At 48.2% G+C, this 21,660-nt stretch overlaps 1 protein-coding gene and 1 long non-coding RNA gene across 2 annotated transcripts; both read left to right on the top strand.

Annotated features, from left to right (window-relative positions):
* Nucleotides 1–2,566: 2,566 nt before the first annotated feature.
* Nucleotides 2,567–4,306, top strand: ID3 (inhibitor of DNA binding 3). Its single transcript, XM_057744842.1, has 3 exons — nucleotides 2,567–3,070; nucleotides 3,188–3,270; nucleotides 3,815–4,306. Exons 1-2 carry the CDS (start codon nucleotides 2,771–2,773, stop codon nucleotides 3,245–3,247), a joined length of 360 nt encoding a protein of 119 aa, XP_057600825.1. The 5' UTR covers nucleotides 2,567–2,770; the 3' UTR covers nucleotides 3,248–3,270; nucleotides 3,815–4,306.
* Nucleotides 4,307–8,144: 3,838 nt separating this feature from the next.
* Nucleotides 8,145–14,127, top strand: LOC130837574 (uncharacterized). The gene is made up of 3 exons (XR_009049354.1): nucleotides 8,145–9,290; nucleotides 11,642–11,811; nucleotides 12,803–14,127. It is a non-coding gene; the product is annotated as an uncharacterized LOC130837574 (long non-coding RNA).
* The last annotated feature ends 7,533 nt before the right edge of the window (nucleotides 14,128–21,660 follow it).

The following is a 21,660-nucleotide window of genomic DNA, read 5'->3' as shown; positions in this document are numbered from 1 at the left end:
GGCCCCACCACCGCTAAACAAGTTGCAGAAGGCCTGAGCTAGCCCTCCAGTCCGCTGTTGGGAAAAAGAAGTCTTTGGGGCTCAAACTTTATTCAGTGTTCTCAACCGTAACCCGTTTCTTTCAGAATTAGAATCTTACATTGAAGAGTACCCTTAAAGGTCATTTGCTCCCCCCTCCCTTAATTTTACAGAAAACGAAGTCCAGGAAGGAAGGAAATTCTTCCAAGGCCACATTGCAAGTTGCTGACATGACCAGGACAGAATTCAGCTTGCATCTCTCTTCTGCCTGTGTCACCCAGCTCATGGGCATTTCAGCCTGAAAGCATCTTGGGAGATAATGTGAAGGTGCTTTGCGAATGGCTGCACAAGGCTGAGGCATCAGTGGGTAGTAATGGGGGAGGGAAAAGGAGAGAAGGGAATCTGTGTGGACCTGTGGACTGAGCAGGGACCACTCAGCCAGCCACATGTTGGGTCCTCAGGCACCAAGGAGACTAATGGATGTGATGGAGAGAGTAGGTCAAGTGCCTTGCAGAGAAGAGGCATTTAGTAATTTTTGTTGAAGGAATGAGGTAGGTCTAGTTAGCTCCATTTTATAAACTGGAAAATTGAGGCACAGAGAGGTGACTTACCCCAAATTCACATTATTAGTAAAAGAGAAGGAATTTGAACATAAATCTGCCCAGCCCCGAAGGCCATGATTCTTTCCAGAACCTGAGCTTGACTATTTTGCACAAACCACGGAAGTCTGCATGATAGAAAAGGAAAGTTTTTTCTATTTGGTCATTCAGGAGTCTGCATAACCACCATATTCCCTTCCCAAGACCAAATACCTGACATGCTCTTCACTTGACATCTGTAGCATGTATAGATTTATTTGCCCATTCACAGGATATTTTCTTATACTAAAGAGGCTGTCCTTGAAAAGATTTATAATTCAGGAAGAAATCTTTCGACTCTTTCTTGGGACACAGAGTCCTGTGGTATGACAGCAAACAACAAGGCTTTGGGGCTGGCTCTGCCATTATCTGTGATGTGACCTTGGAAATATTTTATAACTCCTTTCTGGACCCTTTACCATCCCACACCTGCCTGTCCACATTTTATAAAGCATTAGACTTCTAGAGTTGGAAAGGCTTTTAAATAATCACTAGCACTATTTCCCCATTTTATTCACAAGGCAACTAAGGCCAGCATACCTGGGCTTGCTCAAGATCACATGGCAAATTATTGGCAAGGCTGGGGTGTTGAATCTAGGACTCCTAACTCCCAGTCCAGTGTCCTTTTTACTATGACAATTTTGAGACTCTCCTAGCTCTAAGCTCCCATTGTCCTGTTAATCAGTGCCACATACCATAGAACTCTTAATTGTTTCCTGTGTTAATCTTGTCTCCCCAGATTGTGAGATTCTTGAGAGCAGGAGCCACAGTTTTATGTGAAATAACTCCATAAATATTTACCAACTGATGATTAAGGAAGCAACCACTGGGGGATCCCACCTGGTCAGTTTCAAGATGGAAACCAGCATTTTGAAGCTGCAGATTCCCAAAAGTCCTTGGAAATGACAAGATGACAAGCAAAGAACACTGAAGGCAGTGTCCCATTGCAATATGGGGCTTACTTGCCTGTCCCCTGGTCCCTTTCCTGGGCTCTCAGATAGAGCTGGAGCCATTTCAGCAAGGCTAAGAATAATCGAGTCCAGGTGACTTGCCCTTCCATAGCAGAAAGGGACTCACAACAGAGTGATGAAATTACCAACTATTGTTTTCTGCATAGAGGTGTGCGGAGAATGGGGGGAAAGGGAGAAGTGAGAGTTAAAAGATTTGCTGACCCATTGGGGGCTCCTAAAAAGTTATCTAGAAATCATCCCTTCTGCACCCCAAATTCAAAACCCTGTCCAAAATTCTAATCAGAGTCACTTCCAAATCATAACTGGGCATATATTTGGCTCCTTATGAAGTGCAAGGGGCCAGAAGATGGGAGCTCTTTTCCTTCCCCATGCAAAAAGCACGTTTCAGGCTGATTTCTTTTTCTTTTCTTTCTTTTTTTCCTTTCCCCCGTTGCTCAAATAAATAGTGTTCTTTGCACAAACCCCCTTCCCCTCCTCCTTCTGCAATCTCAGCGCCTAGCCCAAATCTGTTTTCTTCATTGTAACCTCAGCTTCACCGCAATTAATTTTTTTCCCCTCTGGTCACAAGATAATTCCTGACGCCAGTGAGTCTGGAGGTCAGACGAACAGCAAATTGGGGAACAAGGCGGCACTAATTCCTTACAAGTTTCCCTTGAAAAATCTTTTGCTTACAAAAAAAAAAAAGAAAAGCTTCTTTGCTGTTCAGGGATTTATGACCTCGGAGGACGGTGGGCTCGAACCAGTGTTGGGCTGTGGGTGGACTGGCAGCGGCGCTCTAAGATCTGGGGCGCTGCCAGGAAAAGGCAAATTCTTAAAGTTAATGGTTTTAAGTGATTTTTTTAATCCTTTCTGGCAAAGAGGCCCGCCTCTCCCCAGTATCAGCGCTTCCTCATTCTTTAAATCCGCGGCTCCGCGGTATTCGGCGTCAGACCGGCCAGAGGAAGCCTGTTTGCAATTTACCCGGGTTGTGAACGCCCAGGGTCGACGGAGGCGGGGCCAAGGCGGGCTGTTTTGCATAAAGGGGTGTGCCTTCCAGGCGGGCTCTATAAATACGGACCTCTGCGAGCGTGCGCGCGTTGCTAGCTGCTCAAGGGGTTTTTTGGCTTTCTGCTTCTTTTGGTTCTTCCAACCTCATTCCTCAATATGAAGGCGCTGAGCCCGGTGCGCGGCTGCTACGAGGCGGTGTGCTGCCTGTCGGAACGCAGCCTGGCCATCGCGCGGGGCCGCGGCAAGAGCCCGGCAGCGGAGGAGCCGCTGACCCTGCTTGACGACATGAACCACTGCTACTCGCGTCTGCGGGAACTGGTACCCGGAGTCCCGCGAGGCACTCAGCTTAGCCAGGTGGAAATCCTGCAGCGCGTCATCGACTACATCCTCGACCTGCAGGTGGTCCTGGCCGAGCCCGCTCCTGGACCCCCAGACGGCCCGCATCTTCCCATCCAGGTGCGCGTGGGCGTGTTCGGGAACCGGGGCGGGGCTGAGCTCCAGGGCTGGGATGCTGCGGGACCCCTAGAACTTCCAAGCGCCATGCGTAACTCTCTCCTCTTTTCCTTCTCTCAGACAGCAGAGCTCGCTCCGGAACTTGTGATCTCCAACGACCAAAGAAGATTCTGCCACTGACCTGGCCGTCCCGGCGCCTCCAGGTGAGTATCCACGCCGTCTCCCGGAGGCGGGGAAGAGGGATGTCTGGTGCTTAATCAGAAAATCCTGGAGTTGGAAGGACTTTTAAGGGGTTACCACGCCCCCTCGGTTTAGGGAAACCGAGGCCAGAAAGGTGCAAGTGACTTGCCTGTGGTCACATCAAATGAATGACCGAACCAATTCCCATCCGATATTCGTTTCAACCTTAAACGTACGTTGTCCCTGCCTTTTCCCAATGGCCAAAGACGCGAGAAAGTAGGCGTAGGTCCGACTAAATAGCCAGTCTGTAGCTTGGAGTCGTAAAAGGAGCCGTGTTTTCCTCAGCCCCCTCCCAACTGGTGTCAATTCCAAGAGGGAGGGGTGGTGCAAGCTCCGCCTGTGGTCCTTTGGCGCCATCTGGGTGGGGGCAGCGTGGGGCGCGGAGTTATCAGCTGGAGGTAGAGACCAAGTTTCCTCCCTGGCGCCGGCCAGTCTACGGACGGCCCCCGCCTCGGCGCGCTGGGCGGAAACTGACGGCTCCCTGGTCTTCTTTCCTCCCCCGCCCAGAACGCAGGTGCTGGCGCCCGTTCCGCCTGGGACCCGGGACTCTCTACGGCCGGAAGCCCGAGGGCATGGATGGGCCCCAACCTCGCCCTGCCCACTTGACTTCCCCAAACCCCTGCCTCGAGGCTGGACTTGTGCCCGGGAGCAAAGGACTGTGAACTTGGGTGGCCTAAAGAGCCAGAGCTAACTCTGGACAACAGCTGGGCAACCTCCCCCAGCCTCCACCCCACCCCCAAGTTTAAAGACGGTCTTTCAGTGTGTGGAGGTGTATGGGGGTAAGCGGGGCTGGCTGCTTTCCAGACTCTGCCAAGGCAGCGGTAGAGCTGGTCTTCTGGTCTCCTTGGAGAAAGGCTCTGTTGCCCTGATTATGAACTCTATAATAGAGTATTTAGCTTTTGTACCTTTTTTGCAGGAAGGTGACTTTCTGTAACCATGCGATGTATATTAAACTTTTTATAAAAGTTAACATTTTGCATAATAAACGATTTTTAAACACTTGTGTGTGTAATTTGATTCCTTAAGTGCTAACACTCGCACAAGGCTGAATGTCTTTCTTGGAGCTTGGGAAAAGCAAACTTGCTTATTCCCTTAAAAGGGAGATGGGAGAATACCCGGCTAAGACGGGGGAAGAGGGAGGAGTAGAAGGGGCTCATAATGCAGCCCCACATCCATTGGGTACTGAGAAGAGCCTTGTCCTGTCTCATTTTACAAGTGAGGGGGAGACTGAAGAGGGGAAGTGACTGGCACAAGCTCACCCAACAAGTTGGGGGCTCAGGATAGAAACTGTGTCTCCAGACTCAGTTCTTAGGTAGTCTGAGAGCTGTTTTGCTAACTAGCAGGTGGCTGTCCTCTTCAATGCCATTAATTATTCATGATGTCTTTCTAGCAGGGGATGTGGAAGAGAAGACTCACCTGGTGCCCAGGCAGGGGTGGTGGTTGATAGACCCATTTCAGAGGTGAACAAACGGGTCATTGGGCCTGGTTTCATTTCCTTACGTTCTTTGGTTTAGTTTTCTCTTGGGCTTCCAAAGTTTGAGAAAATAGGAGAGGGGTCTCTTCCCTCAAATCCTCAGCCACTCTGATCAGAAGGATTTTGGTGCTGGTTGGGAAATATGGGAATAAATTCCTCTACTCCCAGGTAGTTGAAGACTCTGAGCCTAGACTGGAAATTTGAGGAAGAGGCCCTACAGCCTTCATTTCTGGTATATCCTTCCCATAACATCTCCAGTGGGAGCCTACTCAGTAAGCATCTTTAGCTCTATTTCAGAAATGGAGAAATTGAGGCCCAGCAGATAATGGGTTGGAGCCAGGTTCACACAGTCCTTTGAGAGGCAGAGATGGGATTCTAACCTTAAGAACAGTGACTCTGATTGTAGTGTACAGGAGCAGGGTCCAAGACTGGGTATTCCGTGGGGCCAGGCCTGAGAGTCTGGCAGAGGGCAAGACCCCCAAACCATGCTATCCTCCTTTGCCCCCACCTGGCACTTCTCCAGGTGGGTTCCACCAGGCACCTGGTCTCACTAGATTCCTGTTTATGATATGATCTCATCTGTATGTTGGCTCCTGGCATGTTACTTCAGTATTTCATAACAAACAGGTCACGTCATCACCCACCTTCATGCCTTAACCCTGGTGAGCTTTCAGGGGTAAACAGGGGCATGTGGTGGGAAGGCAAGCTTTGTCTTTGCCAACCACCCTCCTAGCTGACCAGTGTTCTTAACCTATTTTCTGGTCTCTGATGATCTGGTGGAAGGTATGTACGCTCTCTGCAGTAAGTACACACACACACACAACTTTGCAGAGCAATAGCATACTTCCAATGCCCTGGGAAGCCCTCAGTCCCCACGTGAGGAACTCTTGCTTCAAACCAAGTAAGTACAAGATCCAGTCTGGGCATACGGATGGCCAACAGCCACATGAAAAGCTGCTCAACATCACTAATTATTAGAGAAATGCAAATCAAAACGACAATGAGGTATCACCTCACACCGGTTAGAATGGGCATCATCAGAAAATCTACAAACAGTAAATGCTGGAGAGGGTGTGGAGAAAAGGGAACGCTCTTGCACTGTTGGTGGGAATGTAAATTGACAGCCACTATGGAGAACAGTATGGAGGGTCCTTGCAAAACTAAAAATAGAACTACCATATGACCCAGCAATCGCACTGCTGGCCATATACCACACCATAATAATTCAAAAAGACACATGCACTGCAATGTTCATTGCAGCACTATTAGTAGCCAGGACATGGAAGCAACCTTAATGTCCATCAACAGATGAATGGATAAAAAAGATGTGGTACATAATACGATGGAATATTAGTCAGCTGTAAAAAGCAATGAAACTGGGACATTTGTAGAGAGATGGGTGGACCTAGAGACTCTCATACAGAGTGAAGTGAGTCAGAAAGAGAAAAACAAATATGGTATATTAACACACATGCGGAATATAGAAAAATGGTACAAATCAACGGGTTTGCAAGGCAGAAATAGAGACCCAGATGTAGAGAACAAACATATGGACACCAAGTGGGGAAAGCGGGGAGGGTTGGGGGGAATGAATTGGGAGATTGGGATACCAAATTGTACACTCTAAATACATTTATTATTGTTTGTTGTATGTTACCTGTATCTCAATAAAAGTTCTTAAAAAAAAAAATTCCAGCCTGGGTCTACCTTGGATCATCTGTTAGGTGTTCTCTGCTGGCACTGGAGTCAGCCACACAAGGGTGCAAATCCTTGTCTTCCACATACTAGCTGTTTGACTGCAAGCTAGCCACTGCCTCTATTGAGCCTCAGTTTCCACATCTGTATGAGATTACTGATCTTGAGGAAACAGTTCTGAGGCATCTGGCCCCACATTACACCATTAATTGCAGTAAAGCCAGATGCTGAACTCAACGTCCTGTGCCTTTTCTGCCACAGCATGCTGCTTCCTGCTCAGAAGTTGCGGGACTGTGGAATGCTAGGAAGAGCTGAATTGCTCATCTGCCATGTGACCTTGAGCAAGCCACCTCACCTCTCCAAGCCTCCCTCCTCCCTTGCTCAACAGTTGGTGGTTCTTGTACTGCTGCCTCCCTGGACAGAAGATAATGGTGGGAAAGTTCTTTGAAATGCATCACACACCTACAAGGTATTATTAAGGTAATTCCAAGGAAATTGCCTGTAAGGTCCTCTGAGACTGAGCTGGTCAGGTGGCTGGGACAAAAGCTGAAACCAGCACACCAATTCATTAGTCATTAGAGAGTGAAAGCAATTTGGCCCTAGGTCAGAAAACTCTGAGAGGATAGTTGTCTTCTTGTCATAAACACCTATCAAATGCCTACCAGGTGCCAGGCTCTATTTTATCTTAATTTTTTCTAATCCTCACCACAACCCAGAAAAGTGGGTTTATTATTCCCATTTTACAGAGGAAATAGATTCAGAGTGGGTTAATTATTCCCACTTTACAGAGGAAATAGAGATTCAGAGTGGCTGAATAACTTGATCCAGGTCACACAGCAAGGAAGTGCCACAGCAAGGCACCATCCAGCACCATCTAGCTTCAAAGTCCATGTTCTCAGCTCTACTCCAGGCCAATTTTTTCCCCTCACCATTCCCTTTACCTGACACATATTTGGTCCCCAGTAGGTGCTTGCTGAATGAAAGACCTAAGCCCAACCCAGGGCTCCCTTTCATTTGTGAAAAGGGGATGATGGTACTCCCTTTGCAGGTCTGTGGTTCGGATTAAAGATAACACGCATAAAGGTTCTACCAGGCTCTCTGAAAATACAAGATGCACTGTTAACTGAGTCTTACAGTTCACTATTGCATCGGCTCTGAAAAACGGACTTTTGGAAGGGATTGTTACTTTATAAAAAAAACAAAAAACCAAAAACCAGGTTCAGAACAGGCGAAGCAACTTGCCCGTGGCCCCACAGCTCCTAAGTAACAAAGCAGGGATTCAAATTCATGCCTCTGACACCGGAGATGGTGCCCTTTCCGAGGCCAGTTATAGCTCTCCTTAGCTGTGGATGTGTGGGACAACCGTCAAATATCTGTCTCGCCGGCCTCATCACCCCTCACGGCTACCACTCTTCTCCATTCCCCAGGCTACCTCCTAAATCCTCCTGTCTTTCTCCTTCTCGCAGAACTGCTTATCCAGGGCCGCTCTGCACCCTCCCCAGGCTCCTGAGAGAGCCGCTCCCGGCAGCAGAGTCTCCCGGCCGGGGCAGGGGCGGAGCCTCGGCCCACGTGGCCCTGAGCCTGGCTGGGCGGAGCCGGGATGGCCCCGCCCTCGTCCCGCCCCCGGCCCTGTGACCCGCGCTCCCCCCGCGGGCCCTGGGGCCCGCTCGCAGGTGTTCGCTGGCGCCCGGATGTCTGAGCTCTGGCTCCGCTCTGGCTCCGGCTCCCTCCGCAGCCTGCGGGCGGGGCTCCCAGCCCATCCGGAGCCTCGCGGCGGCCCCGCCGCTCTGCCAGCAGCGCGGCCTCCCGGTTCCCAGCTTCCCGGCCTGGGGGGCCCCCCCATCCAGCGGAGTTGCTGACCCGAGTGCTCTCCCGCTGCCCCCAGCTGCGCTCGGGCCGCTGCAGCCTCGGCGCGCCCCCACCCCGCTTCCTGGCTCGGCAGATTTGCCCGGGCCGGGCGGCCGCCCTGGATCGCACCCCCGTTCCTTCCTTCCTTCATTCTTTCAGGCAGCTCGCATTCCTCGAGCGCCTGCGACGTGCCCCGCACAAGGCCTCGCCGACCTTCCGAGTGTGGCCCCAGGCCCACCGGGGTCCTCTGGGAAGCCTCTGCCCTTCGCCCCAGTTCTCCCTCCCCACCCCGCCCGACTCTCCTCTCTGATGTCCTCTTTCACTTAGAGTGTAGCATTTAATTGTTCTCTGATTATTTCTCCTGTTAAGGGTCAGTCAGTGGCATGGTCAAGGGATCACTTTGTGACCGAAATCAGGGGTCAGTCTGAAAGTAGAGTGAGGGGTCAGAGTGCGGCCAGAATTGGGGTTCAGCCAGACTGCGGCAAAGTTTGAAGATAGTGTGGGTAGAAGTTGGCAGTGGTCAGTCTGTGGCTGGGCTTAATAGACAGGGTGTGAGGGTTAATCTGAATAACATCAGCGGCCAAGGTTAGTGAGTCAGTCTTTGGGTAGGGTCAGTGGACAATCTGGATCAGGCTAGTAGGTCTCCCAGAGACCAGGATTTGGGGGTTGCCTTTGACAAGCTAGATAAGGGGAAGGGGGCGCTGGAGCTCCCTGAACTCAGATTCATATCCTCCCATGGCTGGGGGCTGACCATAGCCTCCTCCTGCATCACCGAGGCTGTGGAGCTGGCCTTCCATCTGGGACGCTCCGTGTCATCAACACCACCCTGCTCCTACCTTGTGCCAGATGCTGGAGGCAAAACCCTCATTGGGCCAGGCTGTGGTCAGACTGGCAGTAACACTGGCCATGGCAGGGCGGCCTTAGGCTTCCCAGGGACCCAGCCTTGGAGCCACCCATGTTTAACAGGTAAGTTGATGCTCTTCCCTATACCTTCTGTCATTTGTTCATAAACCTAAAGGCTGTCAGGGATGGAAGGGCCCTTAGAGGTCATATATGCGGGCCAAGCCTGCTCAGGGACACACAGCAAGTTAGTGGTTAAGACAGGACTCCAGGGAATTCCCTGGCGGTCCAGTGGTTAGGACTCAGCACTTTCACTGCCATGGCCTGGGTTCAGTCCCTGGTTGGGGAACTAAGATCCCACAAGTGCAGCCAAAAAAACAAAACAAAGCAAAACAAAAACAGGACTCAAACCCATGCCTCCTACCTTTCTATCTAGGGCACTTTTTGTAATACTCTGCCTCCCCTGAGCAAGGACTGTTATTCCCACTTCAGAGATGGGGCAGCTGAGGCCCTGAGGGTCTTCAGGACTCATACAACTCTCACAGAGGGACTGCCAGGGGCACAGCCCCCCACCTGAGGATCTGGAAATGTGAAGTCAGGGAATGGTGATTGTCTCCTTGTCATTGCCACGCAGCCCGCTCCCCCGTGCCCTCCTTAGGAGCACATGAAACAAGGGTGGCCAAACAAAGCCGGGAGGGGAGAGAACACTTTTTAAGAACTGCTGGGGAAAAGCTTAGCTGGGTTCTTATGGAAACATATGGAACTCATTACCCTAAGTCGAGGTGGTCGCTGGCCAGCTGGCAGTTGGTTGGTTTGGGGTGAAAAGTATGTGTTGTGTGGCAATGAGGGTACCCAAGGCAGACTCCCCAGAAGAACCACTCACTGATCCAGTTCTTCCTGAACCTGGTTTTGTTTCCTGCCATTTTGTTAATGCCATTTTTAGCATTAAAAAACCAACCAACAAACAAATGGTTTCAAGACACCCAGGTACTGGGCCACTATAGGTTTTTGGGGAAGGAGACAAAGGACTTAGAGACCATAAAGACAAACAGCATCTCCCCCCCCTCCCCCCTCCCCCCGACCCTGACTCACACATGTCTTTTTCCCACCGGGGCCCCCCCCCCACTGTAGGTCTTGCAGTGGGTCCAGATGCATGAAGGGTTGATCCCAGCTTCCATCCAGGATTCATCCAGGTGGGCCCTGAGGGCCCTAAATGTTGGTCCTGCATCCTGTCAGTCACATTTCCCTAGGCAAGTTTGACTCCATATTCAAGGACAGCAGCAAGAAAGTGTTCAAATGAGGCCATTCACTAGTACACAGCATTTTAGTCTATGTGATACTATGAGACTGGGGGGCTGATTCCGTTTCACCCTTACAAGGCTCACAGATATTAAGGGACCTGCCAAAGGTCACCCTGGAGTAAGTGTCAGAGCCCAGGTCTCCAGCATAGCTCTCACATCCAGTCCTGTTAATGTCTGCAGTTTTAAAATTTAATTTAATTTAATATTTTTGGGTCATGCTGCACGGCTTGCGGGATCTTAGTTCCCCGACCAGGGACTGAACCCGGGCCACAGCAGTGAAAGCGCCGAGTCCTAACCACTGGACCACCAAGGAATTCCCTGCAGTCCTTTTAAAACTTTGTACAAACCAGTGGTCATACAGAATTGGCCTCACCCAGCTCCCACAGCCCACCCTCCCGTACTTTCTGTGAGTTTGGGAATCAGGCAGACGCTGGTTGGAATCCCAGCTTTGTCATGTATCAGTTGTGCCATCACAGGTAAGGTATTTACCCTCTCAGAGCCTTACATGGTTGCTGTGCTGATTAAAGTGGACCACGTATGTAAAGCGCCTGGCACTTGGTAGGCCCTGGGTGACCCCAGCCACAGAGCTTGCTGGGCATGGTTGTCAGATCCCTCACACCATTCCTCCCTCGTCTTTCTGGGTGGCAGTGTCGTTGGCATAATCCAGTCACAGCGTCTCAGCACGGCCTGTGCAACATGTGTGCTCTTCCGAGGCTTTCGCGTACACACAGGAGTATCTGATCAGCAGGACAGCTCAGTGCCTTGAGGAATAGTGCAAGGACTTAAAAAGCAGGGCTACCGTCCAGCGTCTTCACTCCCAGGCTCTGCCACCTTGGACAAGCTCCTTTACCTCTCTGAGCCTCAGAGAGCCAGCACGGCGCCCCCACAGAGTCCTACTGAACATTTAATGAGGAACTAAAGGTAAAGCACTGAGAAGCCTGCCAGCACATGGAGGCACTCGGGAAGTCACAGTTGGAGTTAGGAATAGTCCTGTTTCACAGACGGAGAAACTGAGTCCCAGAGGGGATAAGTGACTCATCCAGTGTCATGGGTAAAGACCCCTACACAGACCTAGGGATTAAAAACCAGATCTTCATGCTCCCAGTCTGTGCCCGGCTACTACTTTCTTATTATTGGGATTTGTAATTATTTCATGTAATTATTTCATGTTTTCAGCTGGTGGAAGGACAGAGCTTCAGACCCAGGCGCAGCCTGACCCAGAACCAGCTCACTCATGAAAGCACCCCTCTCTAGAAGAAAATGGGAGTTGGGGGTTGGCGGTTGGGGTAGGAAGGACATGACCCAGAGGCCAGAGGACCTGGAGGCCAAATGTGGTGTAATCACAGGTACGAGCAGGAGCTCTGTGATCAGACAGACCTGTCTCTGCCACTTCTTTTTTTTTTTAATTAATTAATTTATTTATTGGCTGCGTTGGGTCTTTGATGCTGCACACGGGCTTTCTCTAGTTGCGGTGAGCAGGGGGCTACTCTTCATTGTAGTGCGCTGGCTCCTCATTTTGGTGACTTCTCTTGCTGTGGAACACAGGCTATAGGTGCATGGCTTCAGTAGTTGTGGCACACAGGCTCAGTAGTTGTGGCTCGTGGGCTTTAGAGTTGTGGCCCACGGGCTTAGTTGCTCCGAGGCATGTGGGATCTTCCTGGAGCAGGGATCGAACCTGTGTCCCCTGCATTGGCAGGCAGATTCTTAACCACTGCGCCACCTAGGAAGTCCCTCTGCCACTTTTTAGCTTTGTGACCTGCTAAATGACACCACCTCTCTGAGCCTCAGTTTTTCATCTGAAACTCTCAATAGTACCTCTTTCATAGGGTTGTTATAGGAATTAAACAAGACAGCAGAGGTGGACTACCTGGTACAGATGAGCTGCTTGAAATGGGTAGCCCTTATAATTTTATCAGATGAAGGGGAATAGGAGCCACCTGCTTCTTTGCCTTCATCCTCATCTGTGAATCTTTTTGGATTTTTTTAATGGATTTTTTAAAAATAATTGATTAGTTAATTAATTAATTTCAGCTGCATTGGGTCTTCGTTGCTGCTCACAGGCTTTCTCTAGCTGTGGAGACGGGGGCTACTCTTTGTTGTGGTGCATGGGCTTCTCATTGCAGCGGCTTCCTTGTTGCGGAGCACGGGTTCTGGGTGCACAGGCGCAGTAGCTGTGGTGCACGGGCTTCGTTGCTCCACAATATGTGGGATCTTCTTGGACCAGGGATCGAACCCGTGTTCCCTGCATTGGCAGATGGATTTTTAACCACATTGCCACCAGGGAAGTCCCTGAATTTTTTTTCTTTTTTAATTTTATTTTTTGGCCGCACCACACAGCACGTGGAATCGTAGTTCTCTGACCAGGGATGGAACCAGCGATCCCTGCCTTGGAAGCTCGGAGTCTCAACCATTGGACCACCAGAGAAGTCCCCTGTGAATCTTTTTGTAGACTTCCAGCTGAACAAACACTATTTGGCCACTGAAATGCCTTTGAGTGTCCACAGTTCCCCACTTGCTAGCAGTGTGAACTTGGACAAATTCCTCAACTTCCTTCCTCCTCAGTGTCTGTACCTATAAAATGGGGATAATAAAAGTTTCTACTACAGACAGTTGTGAGGGTTAAATTAACACATACGTTCTTTAGAATGTTCTCATACATTCTATAGCCATCTGTGCTTTTTAATCATAATGTCTCCATTTTTTAAAAAAAAATAAAACTGACACTTCAGGAAGATGTACAGATTTTTATCATATGGTTTTGTGAGACTCAGAGCCCAGCCAGCTTCACACACAGCCACACATGTGTGTGTGCACCACACACACACATGTGCATGCAGACAGACGCACACACACTTTGAAGAAGGCCATGCTACGCTGTGCTGCTTCTCAAATGGGCGGAAACAAGCCTTCTTACCTTGGAGAGCTGCTGCTCGCTGCCTCCCACTCACCATGCTCTGCAGAGGGAGACAAGAAGCTGTGCTCCCCTCGCAGCAAGAGAATTCCTTGGCAAAACTGACTTGGGAGGAAGCCCTGGCTCCAGCTCTTAACCCAACTATCAGAGCCGAGGTCTCAGTCCTGGTTCTCTCCCCTCCTTGCTGTGCAACCCTGGGCATGTAGCTTCACCTTTCTGAGCTTTGGCTTCTCATGTGTGAAAGGGGGCTGACTGTTTCTACCTTTCAGGGTTGTTGTGAGGATTAGAGAAATGCACAAAAAGTGCCTGGCATGTAGAGTTCTTTGTAAATGGCAGTTCTTCAAAGCCTGGCTGGTTCTTTAAGTTGGTAAGAGCTATCTTTTTTATATTCTTTAATAGAACAGGGTTATGGTCTTTGTGCCTTACATCATTAATATACTTTATTGCTTTTTAAACACATCTGTTAATCCAATAAAGGATTTTATCCTCCAAAAATTATTTTCTTTCCTATTCTATTCATATTGTACGATGCCTGGGCAAGTCAGTGGAGCCCACTGAGCCTCAGGTTCCTCATCTCCATCACAAGGTTGTTTGGAGAATTCAGTGAGACAGTGTATGTAAAAGTGCTTTGTACATTGTAAAGTCCAACAAGGGTAAGAGGTTACTTTTTGCACCAGCGCCCCCTCCCCCCTCACTAGGCTGAATTCCTCAAACACAGGAGGGAGTTTTATTTACCTTTGTATCCCCTGCATTGAATGTGTAGCAATAAATTTAATAATAACAGTAATGGTGATAAGAACTTTCATTTCCTGAACACTTACTGTGTGCAAGATTCTGGGCTAAGGGCATCTTAATGGAAGGATGAGTGATAGAAATTTAAAAGCTTTTGACTCCCTCTGCTGATTATTTAAAGGCGAAGGGATTGTTTTACATTTCCCTTGAGCAAGTTCTGTCTTCCATTCTTCAAATTATTTTTATTCTTGGGTCTTACACATTGTTTGGCCAATCCAACTGAATAACCATCATAGCAATCTTCAGTTTCCTTATCTATAACATGGGGCTAATGATCAACTTAACCTCATATAAAAGTGTCCCATAAATGACAGTAACGTTCCCTTACTTCTTCCTTTCCTCCCCACCTAGACACACCCTTTCCTTGGAGAAGAAGGTGGTGACAGGACAAGGTGCTTAAACTGGGTGGCAGAGAGCTGAATCCCTTCACTTCTCTGTGCTTTTTTTGTTTTTAATTTTTTTTTTGACTGTGCCCCATGGCTTATGGGATCTTAGTTCCCTGACCAGAGAGTGAACCCGTGCCCTCGGCAGTGAAAGCATGGTGTCCTAACCACTGCACTGCCAGGGAATTCCTTCCCTGTGCTTTTGTTTCTTTTTTTTTTGATGAGGGTGGTAGATCTTTCTGGAATAATTCCCTGATTCTGAGACCCTCCTGAGAGGGTCCTGCCTCCTAAATAGCCTCCCTTTCCTGCCATAGCACCAAAGATTCAACTCACCCAGATGCACGTGCCGCCTCTAATCATGTGTTGTGTATTCTAAGTACCTTTAAGTTCTGGAAGGCAGCGTTGTGTGTTAGGGTTTGATTTCTATTTTTCCAAGCATTTTCTTATCATCTCATTTCATCCTTTATAAACCTTTCAAAGTACTCAAGTCACACATGGGGCAGCTAAGGCCCAGAGAGGAGAAGGGCTTTGGTTAAGGCCACAGAGTGAGTGACAGAGCCGGTCCTATGACCCAGACATGCCGTGAGCCCATCTGAGCTCAGGTACTCGCTGAGCATCCTGACACCAGGCATTGTGCTTGATGCTTCCTCACAGTGATTTTATAAAGCAGGTGCTGCCCCTACTTTCCAGATGAGACAACCGAGACTCAGGCAGGTAAAATAACTTCCCCAAGTCGGAATCATGATTTAATCAGGTCTGACTCCAGAATGTGTGCTTTTTATTAAATACCCTGAGGCCTCAGCAGCTTTGCGGTTTCGGAGCCTGGAAGATGGCCTCTCCCAAGTCTCTGCAGCAGTAGTATTGTACCCTAAAGCAAAGCCTGACCCCCACACCCCTCTCTCAGCCCCAGCGGCTGGAGACAGGGGATTCACAGAGCAGGGCACACGGGGGCCCTGCTGCAGCAGTGATCTGCACGGAGTACCCCCCATCCCTGAAGCCCATTATCTCCCCAGGAGACAACACAGATAAAGGACCCAGCCTAGTGGGCTGCTTGCATCAATCGGTAACCATGGTAACCCCTAGAGAGACAATTCCAAAGCCCTCTCTGCCACCCTCCATCCTGCAGCTGTGGCTCCAGGAGCCCAGCCTGCATCAGAAGGGGGCATTGCTGATAATCGTCTCCCCCCACCACTACCACCACTACGTGGGACACAGCTGGGCTCCCCTCAACAAACATTCTCCCAGAATTGGTGTTGGCAAAGGGGCCTTGGATGCATTTAAGGCCTAAACCTTATTTCTTTTGCAAGAAGGTTAGTTCCATGAGGTTCTGCACTGGTGAGATGTCATTGATCACACGGTTGGGCACAGGAAAAATAAGGTCTCAGCAAAATTCTTAACCATGGAACAGTCCACCAGGGCCTGGGAAGGTATTAGATCTTCAGCGCATGACTTCTCCCTGGTGGCCAGTTGCTGCAATTGTCAATTTCCGCTCTCAAGAGAAACAAAAATTACTACCTCTTTTTCCTTGTATCTAGTGTGTTGGAGATGCCCACACACATTAGATCTAACCCTCACAACCATTCTGAGATGTGGGTGTTCTTATGCTACTTACACATGCTGAAACCAAGGTGTTCAGATGAAATCCAGAAGGAAGCAAAGATAGCAGAGTGGTTGAGAGGATGAACCCAGACTGCTCTGGCTCAAAACCTGCTCCACCATCATCAGCCCTATGATCTTGGGAGAAGTACCTAAACACTCTGAGTCTCAGTTAATTCATCTGTAAAATGGGAGGGATAACAATACATACTTCATAGGGATGTCATGAGGAATATATAAAATAAGATTTATAAGCCTTCAGAACAGTGACGGGCACATAGGAAATAAAATTCTGTGCCCTGACACTTCTTAAGCTGTGTGCCTTCAGGCATATCTTGAGCTACTCCTGGCCTCAGTTCTTTCACATGTAAAATGGGGCTAATCGTGGCTGCTTCTTAGGGCTGTCTTGGTAACTGAAGTGGATTTGGGGTATGAATGTACTTGCCTTGCTACCACTAGCATCGTTTTTTATCCTCATTTGAGGGGGGAATGATCATGGGGACAGAGAGGTACTTCTCTCTCCATAAGCCAGGAATAGGAGATACCTGAGAATTCTGGCCCCTGCGGCCTCTTCGGCTTGCAGAGTCACAGAGCCTCTGACAGTGGCCAGAGACTTTCCTGGGAAGAGATAGGGAGTGGCCTCTCAACTATTCCAAAAATCTTCCACTGAGTTCAGTTCAATAAGCAATTCTTGGGCTTCTATTCCACGATGGGCACCGGGCTGGATATCAGGATGTGAAGATAAAGAAAATAAGGAGTGACTTAAATCTGGTGGGGAAGGACAGAACAGAAAAACAATTACAATGTGAACTGATGACAGATTGAGATTCCTAACAGGAGGTAGGGAGTAGGGGTCAGAGATAGCTTGGACTCCAAAGACTGAATGTCTTGCTTATTTCAAAACACTTCTGAGTCTTAATTTTTTTTGTTAATAATCGATCTAGATTCTTGATGTTGCTGTGCCAGCATTCAATTTTGTTTGACTAAAGAGTTAAAAAACACCTATTTTTAAAAAAATTTTATTTTATATTGGAGCATAGTTGATTAACAATGTGTTAGTTTCAGGTGTACAGCAAAGTAATTGAGTTATACATATACATGTATCTATTCTTTTTCAAATTCTTTTTCCCACTTAGGTTATTACAGAATATTCAGCAGCCATTCCCTGTGCTATACAGTACGTCCTTGTTGGTTACCTATTCTAAATATATCATTGTGTACATGTCAATCCCAAACTCCCAATCTATCCCTCTCCCTGGCTACCACCTTCCTCCTTGGTAACCATATATTCATTCTGTAAGTCTGTGAGTCTGTTTCTGTCTTGTAAGTAAGTTCATTTGTATCTTTTTTTTAGATTCCACATATAAGCAATACTATATTATATTTGCCTTTGTCTGACTTACTTCTCTTAGTATGATAATCTCCAGGTCCATCCATGTTGCTGCAAATGGCATTATTTCATTCTTTTTAATGCAGAGTAATATTCCATTGTATATATGTACCACATCCTCTTTATCCACTCATCTGTTGATGGAAAATACACCCATTTTTACTGAGCATTGTTTGAGATCACATGTGCATATGGGGTACACAGCATTCTCAATGACTTGTGTATCTGAGAAACTTGTGTCTGAGAGCAGACCTTTTTTTTTCCCTGGTGGAAGAGGAGGAGAGAAGCATCCCAAGCAGAGAGAATAGCGTGAGCTGACAGGGAGAGCAGGGAGGTCAGAGTGGGTGTCAAAAAAAGGGTGTTTTATCAAAGCCTAAGGTTCCTGTGTAAAGGAGGCTGAAGATAAGAGGGGCTGGCAGGGGTTGGGGTGGTCAGGCCACGCTGGGGAGCTGTTTGCAAGAGCATATGATAGAGGGTGACAAGGTCAGGTGTGCATTTTAAAGAGTTCCTTTGGGAAAAGAAGAGAATAAATTGATAATCCCATGAATTATAGGTTGTGCTTCCCCAAGTTCCTCTGAGCACCTCTGCAGGGACCTGAATCTGATCGCCCTCCTCCAATGAGACCCACAAGACCCAACATCTGTGAAAAACATCTTCAGGGTCTGGAAACATCTGGAAGGAATTTGGCCAATCTGGTAGCCCTGGCCTTCCTAGCAGGACTGCATCTTTCACATTCTTTTTCCCCTCCCCAAGTCCATAGGGGGTTAACTTGCTAATAGGTAGCCTTGCAGGCTTTTGGCAGGTACCAGAGTTCACCTCTAGATGGCAGCCTTAACCCTTAAACCCCATGAGCTTCCGCCCAAAGGTAGGAGGGAAGATGAACTAAGTATAAAGAATGTGCAACCACCCTTTCAGGTACCCGTCATTGCCTCCATTTTATAGTTTAGAAAACTAAGGCTCTGAGAGGTGAAGCCACCAGTCCAAAGTCACACAGATAGATGGGCACAGCGGAATTTAGCCTCTCTGAGCCTCAGTTTTCTCATCTGTAAGATGAAACCAACCCACCCCTGTCAACACTAATCAACTTTCTGTCTCAAAAGATTTTCCTATTCTAGACATTTCACATAAATGTAACAATATAATATGTAGCCTTTTGTGTCTGGTTTCTTTCACTTAGCATAATGTTTTCAAGACTCACCCACAGCATAGCTGTATCAGTACTTCATTTGTTTTTATGACTGAACAATATCCCTTTGTATGGGATATACCACATTTACTTACTCATTCATCAGTTGATAGACATTTAGGTTGTTTCCATGTTTTGCTTTTTGTGAATAATGCTGCTATGAACATTCATGTATATGTTTTTGTGTGAACAGTTGTTTTCAGTTCTCTTGGGTATATATCTAGGAGTGGAATTCCTGGGTCATATGGTAACTCGGTGTGTAACTTTTTGAGGAACTACCAAACTGTTTTTTCAAAGTGGCTACACCTATTTACATTTCCCACCAGCAATATATGAGGGTTCCAATTTCTGCATGTCCTGCCCAACACTTGTTATTGTCATTCTTTTTGATTATAGCCATTTCTATGTGTGAATCTGTAGGGTTTGTTCTTTGGGTTTGGGGGTTTTTCTGGCCACTCTGCATGCCATGCAGGATCTTAGTTCCCAGACCAGGGATCGAACCCACGTCCCCTGCATTGGAAGGTGGATTCTTAACCACTGGACCACCAGGGAAGTCCCTCTTGTTGTGGTTTTGATTTTCACTTCTTCATGACTAATGACATTGGGCACCTTTTTATGTGCTTAGTGGCCTATGTATTTTTTCTTTGGAGAATTGTCCATTCAGATCCTTTGTCTTCTCAATACATTTTGGTAATGTTATGCCAAATACACACACACATACACACACACACACACACACAGAGTGCATTCATGTACCATCCCGGATTTACTTCAACTATCACAATAGCCCTATGAGGAAGCCATGATTTGCCCCATCTCTCAGGTGAAGAAACCGTGGCCCAGAGTAGTACAGTGATATGCCCAGGAGCCCACAGCTTACGGAGTGTCAAGGCCCAGAGTTTTATTTACTTGACAAACATTCATGTAGTATTTACTATGTGCCAGTCCAGAGAACCCATGAACCCCACATTCCAATAATTTTCCAGCGAAAGTACCATTATCAATAGCAGAGCTCCCCTGAAGCAGCAACGTACTTCTTTAAGAAACAATTCTTTTTCTCTCCAGTTACCAAAGTAATACACGCTTATTTTAGAACAGTTGGAAAAGACTATACAGAGGCGCACAAATATGATGCAGCAGAGATTTTCCCCCCTCTTCCTTCTCACAGCTCCAGTTTGGCTTCTGTCTTGATTTTGGATTTATGTGAACAAATAAGACACTGGGGAGCCCCAGAACAGGAGGTCTGTGCCTTCAGGAAGTTTCTATCAAGCATTTTGTATTTTGGTAATTAGGGCTTTGAGTAGAGGGAAACAGAGGCATTTTTCTGGAGAAGATACACCACGGATGAGATACGCCAGCTGGAATGGAAGTTTGCTTCAGTTTGGGGGCTTCTCCAGAGCTTTTGGGTCTGGCCGGAATAGGGCTTCCTCCCTTACCAGTTGTACAGCCTCACTTAATGTCTCCCATGTCTCAGCTTCCTCATCTGGAAAATGGGACTAAGCATCCCTAACTTATCTAGCTGTGGGCACACTCTTCCTACCCCCAACGATGTCTGCAGCACTGGAACCCCTGATTCACTGGCAGACCATACCCTCTTTCAGTGGGGTTGGTTCTGGAGCTGAGTTCTTTGTTCAAAATGACTCAGTGCCTTGGGAGACAAAGATCTGAGTTCAGATCCTGGTTTCATCTTTCTTTAAATTTTATTTTGCATGTTTTAATTAATTAATTAATTGGCTGTGTTGGGTCTTTGTTGCTGTGAGCAGGGGCTACTCTTCACTGTGGTGCGTGGGCTTCTCATTGTGGTGGCTTCTCTTGTTTCAGAGCACAGGCTCTAGGCACACGGGCTCAGTAGTTGTGGCTTGCGGGCTCTAGAGCACAGGCTCAGTACTTGTGGTACATGGGTTTAGTCGCTCTGTGGCACGTGGGATCTTCCCAGACCAGGAATCGAACCTGTGTCCCTTGCATTGGCAGGCAGATTCTTAACCACTGCGCCATCAGGGAAGTCCCTTGGTTTCATCTTTAACCAGCCCTTGCTCAAATCCCTTACATAACTGAGCCTCAGTTTCCTTATTGTACCTGTGTTATAGGGTAGTTGGGAGGTTTCAGTATAACAACACATGTAAAGTGCCTGGCTGGTGCTTTACACTGAGGAATTGTTCAGGAAACGTGAGCTCTTAACACCATCATCACTTACTGCAGACCTACTGTGTGCCAGGCACACAGTAGGGAGGAGGACAGGAAGGTGAAAACGCAGCATGCACCATGCTCCCAAGGAGTTTGAAGTTTTATTGGGTGTCTGACTTCAGACCCTTTGCTCCTGCCACTCCATCATTTGAGTTGGGCCTTGAAGGAACCGTCAGATTTGTCACATGAGGTTGGGAGGGAGAAGGGGCTTTGCGGATATGGCGCCATGGAAGCCAAGCCTGGGAAAGGGGAGCGTGTAGGGCATGCATGGAAAACTGCAAGTGCAGTTCCATGTGAGGGCCTCTCTGGTCCATCTCACACAAATTTCAGTGAAAATATATTAAATGCCTGCCCTGCACCCCTCCGAGGACTTTATATCCAATGCCTTATTGAGTCTTCATGGTAAGTGGAAAGGTCACTTTTGCCATTCCCATTTCAAAGATGAGTAAATTGAGGCTCAGAGAGGTCTAGTCACCTAAGAGCCCTATACCAGGAATAGATGGGGCAGGAATTCAAGTTCAGGGAGACAGACTGCAGATCTGCATTCCACACCTCTGGCAGGAATTAGTTCCCAGGCAGTGAAACTCAAAGGCCAGCCCCAGCTGCCTGAAACTCAACCACAGACAGCTGGCTCACAGCCCCCTTGCTGGCTCCCTTCTCTTGTCCCAGCCCCACCCGGCCACCCCCATTTCCCTTCCGGGCCCTGGGGCCCTGCTTCTTCCCCAAACCTGCTCTGCCACAATTCCCTCCAGT

Source organism: Hippopotamus amphibius, chromosome 1 (assembly GCF_030028045.1).
Source record: "Hippopotamus amphibius kiboko isolate mHipAmp2 chromosome 1, mHipAmp2.hap2, whole genome shotgun sequence".
Lineage (NCBI taxonomy): Eukaryota > Metazoa > Chordata > Mammalia > Artiodactyla > Hippopotamidae > Hippopotamus > Hippopotamus amphibius.
This window is presented reverse-complemented; position numbering and strand designations above follow the sequence as displayed.

Coding starts and splice junctions, on each gene's coding strand:
- ID3 (XM_057744842.1), top strand. CDS start 2,771: ATGAAGGCGCTGAGCCCGGTGCGCGGCTGCTACGAGGCGGTGTGCTGC. Junction 3,071..3,187: donor GCCCGCATCTTCCCATCCAG/GTGCGCGTGGGC, acceptor TCCTTCTCTCAG/ACAGCAGAGCTCGCTCCGGA.